Source organism: Nicotiana tomentosiformis, chromosome 8 (assembly GCF_000390325.3).
Source record: "Nicotiana tomentosiformis chromosome 8, ASM39032v3, whole genome shotgun sequence".
In the NCBI taxonomy this organism is placed as follows: Eukaryota; Viridiplantae; Streptophyta; class Magnoliopsida; order Solanales; family Solanaceae; genus Nicotiana; species Nicotiana tomentosiformis.
In genome coordinates this window covers 74,011,106-74,020,500 of record NC_090819.1, presented here as the reverse complement: position 1 = coordinate 74,020,500, position 9,395 = coordinate 74,011,106, and the positions used below count along the sequence as shown (strand labels likewise).

The 9,395-nt window shown below is 36.6% G+C and overlaps 1 protein-coding gene across 1 annotated transcript; it reads right to left on the bottom strand.

The window, feature by feature from the left end:
* Positions 1-817: 817 nt before the first annotated feature.
* On the bottom strand, positions 818-2,778 carry LOC104087343 (polyphenol oxidase E, chloroplastic-like). Its single transcript, XM_009591772.4, has one exon. It carries the CDS (start codon positions 2,730-2,732, stop codon positions 966-968), a length of 1,767 nt encoding a protein of 588 aa, XP_009590067.1. The 5' UTR covers positions 2,733-2,778; the 3' UTR covers positions 818-965.
* Between the last annotated feature and the right edge of the window lie 6,617 nt (positions 2,779-9,395).

Genomic DNA, 9,395 nt, shown 5'->3' with positions numbered 1-9,395 from the left:
CTAGAGTTCTAGTACTATACTCTTCCATGGTAGAAGAGTTCTAGTTATTTTCAACTTCTAACTCCTCCTTTATCTAGGATAGAGTTCTCTCGAGTAAGGAGTCCTTCTCCTTATCAATTATGCAACATTTTCGTTCAGGAGATATCAGATATAACCACTTAAGCTTATTTCCTTCATGTGCATGCCTTGTGCCCGAATTCTGTCTGTGTCTGTGTACACTATGTATGGACCTAGTTCATGCTTGAGTTCCTTTGTCAATCATCAAAACAAACTTCACTTGGTCCAATAGGTGGTTCATAAACTATAATAATATATTAGCATATCTACGATTCTAATTTGATGAGTTTAATCTTTAAATTTTTTATATTGAACTTATTGTACATATGAAATTATGGGTTTATAATATATATTACAAAATTTTATTTATGTATATTATTTTGTATGAAAAATAATAGGTTCACTTGAATTCATAGCTAATAACCTTTATCATATTAAAACCACTTAATTAATCTAACTATTTTCTATAGTGCTTCTTGGTTTTTTCATCTGGTTTTGTGTATTACTAAAAAATATTGGAAGATTTTATCAATGGAATTGGTCACTAATTTCTTCAACCCGTACGTTGTTGAACTATTTCTTGTCGACATCATTTTGTTTTTCATATGTTCTATTCGATAATATATTTACGGGACTTTAAAGGGCTCGACATTGCAACAAGTGATGGTAGGTAATTATAAATTATGTGCAATCAATCTGAAGATTTTTGACATCGCCAAAATGAAATCAAGCCGACCAGAAAAAAAAAGAAAGATGAGAATAACACAAAAAGTTGCCAGGAAAGGCAAACATTATTTATTCCAGATTAACAGCTAGAAATACAGTAGGCAATCTAGCTAACAGAAATACAACAAAAGTGCACACACTGCGTTCAGATTTTGGAACCATAGCCACCAGGTTTAATTAATTTAACAATTGACAAGCTTAATCTCAACAGCTTCAATGGAGATCTCTTCGCCACCTTTCTTTGGAACCACAGTTACCGCAATAGTGTCTTCATCTTCCAACCCAATATCCTCCAACAGTTCAGTGATGGCCAACTGGAAAGTAACAGACGTAACATGAGACACATTATCTCCATGAACATGTGGCAAGCTGGTGTAACTCCCCGCATATTCTGCCTTGTCAAGCTCGTCCGCATTCACTGTCTTGTCCACGTTGAGGAACACATCGAACCTTATATACTTACTATCGTCATACTTAATGTTGTTGAACGTTAGCATCTCCTCTTGTTCATTTTTCTCCTGTTGAGTCCTTGACGAAGACGGCCTATCGATGGAAAATGAAATGGCTCTGTCCAGCTTTGAGAGTGGGAACACCCTGCTTGCTGGCGGAACTGAACTTAGATTCACCTTCCCTGCATTGCTCTTTCTTATTGGCTTAAAATTGCGCCATGGGGTTGGCATCGGTGCGTAATCAAAGCCCATTTTCTTACTGTCCAAACAGTCACGGACTTTCACACGGAACGGGTTGCGGTTTTCATCGTAGAAAAAGAACTCGGAGTTCAACCAATCTTTGTGCGTGAGATCCCTTCTTTTCCCTCCTAAGGCTTTCCACTCGGACCACATCCGGTCCACATTGGCGTGATGGGAATAGAAAAGCGGGTCTAAACCGGCCGAGTAAAAATTACCCATATCCTCACCGTGTTTCGTATTATTCTCATCAAGCCTACTACCAACCCAAATGTGGACAGGAGTATGAGGGATGTTTTCAATAGTGCCCATCCCTGGACTGGGATCAGTTCCTAGAGGGTAAGGCTGACCAAAGAAGAGCAAGGGGCAAGGAGCATTAGTTATCATTTGACGATACATTATAGTTAAGTTATTAGTCATCTGCTGCAGTTGAGTTGTTTGGACTTCTTGACCGAAATGACCAAGATCAATTATGGTTCCATTACGGTGACTTTGGTTACGTTTTTCGTCGTAAAGGGAAGACCCTTCACGATCGAACATGGGAGGTATACGCATGCCCTTTGGATGGTCCCAGTTCCAATATGGCAAACCAAAAGTAGGATCATTAATTAAAGAGCCCAAGATTCTTTCATAGAAGTACAAGTACCATCTATGAAAAGGGAAAAAAAGCCACGAGAAATGGACTTGTAACTCTTTGCCACCAATTTTGTAAGCACCGTTGCAATAAGCACAATGGATATTGGCTTGTTGCTTGAAGCCAAGAGGGTCAAATGGGTCTTTGTCAAGTTCCCTCATTCGACTAGTGGCTAACTGGTATTTAGCAATGTACTCCTCATCAGCAGCATGAGCAGCGGGCCGAATACGGAGTTTGGGCATAGAAGAAAACTTGTAATATGGAACGCTGTCCATATCACTTGGGATAGGGGGACAACAACTGTATGAAACCTCCGTTTTGTCATTTATATGGGCTTTGCTACAAGATTTGAGATCAGGAGGTGGTATAGGAGCAGCAGTAGCTAATGGCGCAAGATTAGCTGCGCCATACAGCCCTCCTAAACCCAAGAGTACATTCCTCCTGTCAACAGCTTCAAGGTTGTTTTTGTCACTGTTGGCATTGCATGAGAACTTGAAATTTTGGTTACGTTTTCCATGAAGGAAAAGCTGAGAGGGTTTTGCAAAGAAAGATGAGTTGGTGTTGGTGAAGGAAGAAGAGGGAGTTTTATTGGCGCATAAAGGTAGAGTAGAAGAAGAAGAAGAAGCCATTGCTGGGATTAGTGCTTTTGGTTTGAAGGGTTACAACCTTGATTTATACACAATCGGTAAGTAGCCTGGTAAGGTAAAAAGTATAAACGTGAAGCACGTGGTTGATTCTTAGTCTTATCTTGTACTGCTAGTAATAAAAGCGAGAAAAGCCAAACATAAATGTGCATGGAAACAATAACAAAAGGTTTTCGCGTTTCTGACCATACATATCAATGAATTATTGAAGGATTAGATCTGGTATAAGCTAGCTAAGACGAAACACTTCTATAAACTCTATATATATATATATATATATATATATATATATATATATATAAGATAAAGAGCAATCAACTTTCTTACCTCCAAAAACTTTGATCTCTTTATTGAGTTCCTCTTAAAAGGAGTGGCGGTGGCCGTGGTAGATGCGGAATCCAATATTTTTTATACGAAACTTTGATATTTAAATTTTATATGTGAAAAATTATTATAATTTATATTTTGACCTAATAATCTTAAGATTATAATGAGTTTAGTGGTAAAAATATAAAAATCGAACTTATATTTAAATCCTGAATTCACCTCCACTTAGCAGAGTCAAACTTACTTATATTTGATCAATAACTTTTGTATGCTTATTTAGAACTAGTATATCTTCCATTCTAAGTGTTCTGCAAGTATAACAGGGATTCTTTTATATAAATATTTGAATCTATAAAGCTTTTAATACATTAGCATAGTAATTCAAGGGAACAAAATAATGGGGAGATCTTTAGGGGAAGGTATGATCCTAGCTATAGTGACTTTTGAGTTACTGAAAAGTACTGTAGTGGAAAAGGACTACAGCATGGGGCCACAAAATGTGCCAAGACAGCACAAATTGAACCAATTCAATATGTTTCCAACCTACAACAATCAAGCAACAATCAAGCAACAGAGAAGAAAACCTACCGTCCTTACTCAACTACACACCCAAAACCATTGTGGAAACGGGGAGAATCAAAATATAAAGAAATAAATTTACCAAGAAGTTAAAGGATATCATTATATAATATATATTTTTTTAAAAAAACAATTATCAAACTAAACAATTTAGTTTTACGACGAAGGGGTATGACATGAAAAAAAAATAAGACGCGAAACTTATAGAGTCATAACCTTCTAAGACTTTCTTCTCCAACTCACTCAATCGATAGGTTGAGTCAATCAACTGGAAATCGACCAAAAGGACCTGTCAAGCCTTAGAAGTCAAAGCATGCATCACATATCATCATGCATAGCTTATTAGCTATAGTAGCTGGACGAAAAACGAAAAAGCTACCTCGGGAGAGGGATGAGAGTAGTCTTTTCTTACCCCCTTTGGTGTATGTGACTCCGCCACTTACCCAAACACATAATTTTAATAAATTAATAGCAGGTTTTTTTAATTTTTATTTGGGGTGGGGGTGGGGGGAGGCTCAAGTTTTGGGCTTTGTTTGCTGTAAAGGGCTGATGGGTTTGGGGTTTCTTAGTTGGGCTTCACGGGTAGAAATGGCACCAAATGGCCACTTTTGATTATGTTATTTAAGACGTAGCCACATTTTACGAGGTATTTAAAGTGTAGTGATGTTCGGCCAAAAATACATATATTTTTCCATTGTTGCCTCATGTTCTAGTATTTTTAATCGTCTTTTGAGTGTTAATTATATTATTTTGTACTTAATATTATATTTTAATTATGTAGGAATAAAGCGGTATGAAAATGAAGAGATTTGGAGCAAAACATGAATAAAATACGGAAGAAAAAAAAGGAAATTAAACAAAAAAAATAATAAAGAGACATAGGGGGCACCTATTGGTGTTTGTCCCTGTTTGTCCCCCCCCCATTTGAAGACAAGAAAAAGCCGTGAAACAATTCAAAGAATTGAGAAAAGGAAATTCCGTCACTGCCTCCACCACTAGGTGCTGGCCTGGACCTGCGTGACGGGATTTTTCCTACTTTGTTTGGGACAAAGTTATTTCGGCCCTACACGACTCCAACTCGTATATAAGGAGTCCTAAATCTTATTTGGACGGGATCTAACATACTTTGAAGGAGAATTCACGTGGGGGAACACACACCACGCTTGGAGAAGGCTTCTAATTAGTTTTTCTTCTCTTCTCTTCCTTTAATTTCATAGTTTATTAGTTTTAGAGTTTTGGGTGCTACATGAACTCGGGAGAGGGAATTCTAGATTGTATAAGATTGATTAGAGCAAGATCTTAACTCTGGGGGGGGGGGGGAGAGGTGGGGGGAGGAGGGGGACAAATTTGCAGTTAGGATAGGAATATACCTAATCGCCTTGCTTGGTTACTATACATGAATTATTAATGTGTTCTTATTAATTCTAATTTCATCTGAATACAGGCGTTAGATTAGCTTGAATAGGCGAGTAGTACTTCGAGAGAAGGCTACGAGCAATATTAACCTTGTCAACCAATAAACCAGATAAATTAATTAGACGATTTAAGTGGAAAAATTAATGGGATTGTTAGCTAACCCATAACTCTAGAATATTCACTCGCATTGAATTCGTCTTTAAGTTTGTCGTTATTTTCTTTAATCTCTTAATTTATTACTCTAGATTAATTTTAATTAAATATTCATACGTTAGGATTTGTTTGAATAAATTAATTCTTTGGTTTAATTTAATTGATAGTTAATCACAAGTCCGTGTGTGTATGATATCTGGACTTACAATAGATATATTACTTGTTGACCACGTATACTTGCGTGTACGTTTGGGAGCAACAAATTTTTTGCGCCGTTGCCGGGGACTTAGAAATTAACTATTCTACTAGATTAGAATTTTACTTTTTATCTATTTAATTTTTATTTATTTATTTATTTATTTTATCTTAGTTTAATATTTTATTATCTTTGTTCACATGACATCTTGGAACGAGAATTAGTCGAATATTGGTTATTCTTATTTTGGTGATCCATGTCCATATTGTGGAGGACCACACTTGTGGCAAAATTATAAATCTCAATCTTATGAGTGGAATTTTTGTAATGTGTGTGGTTGTCAAGGTGGTCATTGGGATGGTTGTCCTAATTCTTATTATCCTTCTTAGAGCTCTTATTATAATATTTCTAATAATATTTATGAGTTTGATAGGAACAATGAAGTGGAGGATGAGGAACGTGCTGCCCGTATTTTGGACATGATGAGGCAAGCAGCCGAGCAACAAGATGAAATTCAAAAGGCTATACAAAGAATTAGTTCAACAATTATGAGAATGAAGGTCGAGGCGAACGAAGTGGCTAAAGAGAGCGAGTTCCCACCAGAAGATAATTTTGAAGAAGCAGATATAGTGAGCCAATCTTGGCTAGAAGAACAAGCTCAAGTGATAAAATCTCATGAGTTTCTTTGTGATGGTCTTTCAAATATGACAGAACAACTGATATAAGGAAGAACTGAGCTCAAGCAAGAGATGGACCAATTTGGCTCAGATATCCATGACCTACAGGCTAAATTGAATAAAAAGGTTTAGGCGTCTGATGCCCTACAACCAATTGTTGTGGATACTGGCCAGCTTGTGAAGTAAAAAGAGAAATTCCAACTATTCGACCAAAACTTTGTTGATGATGCCAAGGTTGACGAAGTGTGTAAAAGTGAGGATGTCAAAAGTGAAGCTATTCTAGAGTTGGAGCACATTGGACCTCATTCTAATCATTTTTCAACATTATGCTTGGTTGATGACACGAGAATTGATCCATTCGAGCATATGGAGAAGTCAATGGATGGGGAAGAAAGTGCATATATTCTAAAATTTACAATGTCAAGGAGACAAAATGACATCCCTCACTTAAAGGCCAAGAAGTGCAAGATGCGATGCCTATTTCTTGGTTCCTTTATTTTCACACCACCGCCCCAAGAATGTGACAGAAAAGTTGATGCAAAATTGGGGGTGCAATTTATATCCTCAAAGTAGAAGGAAAAGTGATGAAGTGGTGTAAGTCGTACTGCGACGTTAAATCAAGCGCTTGTTGGGAGGCAACTAATTTTTTTTTTTTTTAATTTTAAATTTGTGTTATCTTTTTGTACAGTTTTTGTATTTTGTAGGAGTAGGAGCATGGAGTCAAAGCCAATAGGCCTGGAAAAAAGCGAGCAGGTGGTTGAAACTGTGTGTGAGGTACCCGCACAAGGGATCATACATGAGAGAAGTCTGAGTATCCCGTGAGTTGCTAATTCTTCGGCCTTTGGCCTACCAGGGAGTCTCTTTTACCCTCTTGTTATTTTCAGTGTGCATTGAGGACATTGCACAATTTTAAGTGTGGAGTGAGGAGATTGTCTAGGTGATTTTCTGCGCTATCTTAGCTTAGTTGTAGTACTCGTTCTTAGTGTAGTAGTTTCTTGAGAGATTAAGGTCTAATAAAAAAAATATAAAAAAAATTCTTTTTGTTCTAGTTAGTTTTAGTTAGGTAATAATCCTCTTAGTTTTTCTTTGTGTATCGGTTCTTTTCCAGGGGATGTAACTTGAACCGGGTAAGTTTTTTTATTTTTAGGATTGAATATTTTTTTTAGGATTAGAAAAAGAGGGAGAAGAAAAACTTTTGTGACTTGTTTGATACTAGCATATTTAGGCCTGAGTTTGAGTAATACTTTCCTCTTAGTGCTTGAGTAATGAATAAAATAGCAGACTTTCTGAACCTAAGCTCAAGGTTGTGACTCTATATATAGCTTATTCTTATTTTGTTGTTCGCTATGATCCTGTCTATCTTAGAGTAAAATTGATCCATCTTGATTGATACTTGTTCCATGTGGGGTGAGGATTTCTTACATATATTTCATGTTTTGAATCTTAGTCTAAAACTTGTCCTGCATGTTATTGAAGCGAAATAAAAGTGTTGCTATGTTTAGAAGATGATAATAGGCTTTCTTTGATATGTCTTGTGAATTTTAGCCTTTTCAGATATTGTACCATTAGTCAGCCCTTTGAGCCTGTAGCCTTTTATTTGGAAGTCGTATTTTTGCCTTGATTCATTTGTTGAATCCCTAGTTTTTGCACCTTGCTTCCTTGGGCACTGTTGCTTAGACCGTGATATTAATTGATAAATTTGAAGAATGGAATGGTTAAGTGAAAAATGACGACCAATGATGGCTGAAAGGTGATGAAAAGGCCTTCTTGAAATGAACGTGACATGAAAAAAAAAGAATGAAAAAAGTTGCTTTAAAAAAAATGAAGCATTCTTGATATGAGAAAAATACATGTGAAACAATTGATGAAGAGAGGGCTGAAAAATAAAGTGAAGAGTAGAAAATAATAGGCGATGAAGTCTAAAAGCGCAAAGTGCTTAGGGAAGTGTAAGTCACTATTATATAGTTCTCCTACCCGTCAATTAGCCAACATTATAACCCGTTAAAGTCCTATTTGATTCTATTCGAGCATACTTAATTAGTAGAGATGTACATAATGGGCAATCCTATGGTTCTGTGTGCATACATGTGAATTCGTTTGTGAGTGCGAGAGTTGTTCTTTGTTGCTAAGTCCTTAAATTATATTCATTCTTTGATTTGAATGTATGGGCTATTTATTCTTGTGAGGGCACTTGTTTCATGATAGATAGGTGATGTTATTAACTTTATTTGACAGAATAGGTGAGCGAGCTTAAATTTGGTAAGTTAGAGTTCGTCTCTCAGGTTAGGAGGTTAGAAGTTTGTTGTTTGTTTGTGACTTGTATATCTTGCACGATGATAAGGAAGTGTCTATCTAATGATTTGAGTTGCTATAGATCCTAATTGTTAGTATCAACCGAAGTGGTGGTGTTCCGAGGCTTGATTTATTTAGAGTGATTTTAATGCTTACTCGAGGACGAGCAAGAGTCTAATTGTGGGGTGTTGATGTTCGGCCAAAAATACATATATTTTTCCATTGTTGCCTCATGTTCTAGTATTTTTAATCGTCTTTTGAGTGTTAATTATATTACTTTGTGCTTAATATTATATTTTAACTGTGTAGGAATAAAGCGACATGAATATAACGAGATTTGGAGAAAATATTGAATAAAACACGGAAGAAAAAGAAAGGAAATTAAACAAAAAAAATAAAATAAAGAGACATAGGGGGTCACCTATTGGTGTTTGTCCCCCCCCCACACCCCCACACCCCCAATTTGAAGACATGAAAAAGCCGTGAAACAATTCAAAGAATTGAGACAAGGAAATTCCGTCACTGCCTCCAGCGCCACGGCCAGCGCTAGGCGTCGGCCTGGACCCTGCGTGACGGAATTTTCCCTACTTTATTTGGGACAAGATTATTTCGACCCTACACGATTCCAACTCATATATAAGGAGTCCAAAATCTAATTTGGATGGGATCTACCATACTTTGAAGGAGAATTCACGTGTGGGAACACACACCACGCTTGGAGGAGGCTTCTAATTAGTTTTTCTTTTCTTCTCTTCCTTTAATTTTATAGTTGATTAGTTCTAGAGTTTTGGGTGCTACATGAACGTTGTAATTTGAAGCTTGAATTGTTCTTATTATTTTATCATATTGGTTTATTTATTCAATCTTGCGCTTAATTATTTGATTACTTGATCACCAATTGAATACTATCTACGAATCTAGGATTGAACTCGGGAGAGGAAATTCTAGATTGCATATAAGATTGATTAGAGCACTATCTTAACTCTGGGGGGGAGGGGGGATTTGCGG

Excerpts from the sequence above, each read along its gene's own strand:
- LOC104087343 (XM_009591772.4), bottom strand. The coding sequence starts at position 2,732 with ATGGCTTCTTCTTCTTCTTCTACTCTACCTTTATGCGCCAATAAAACT.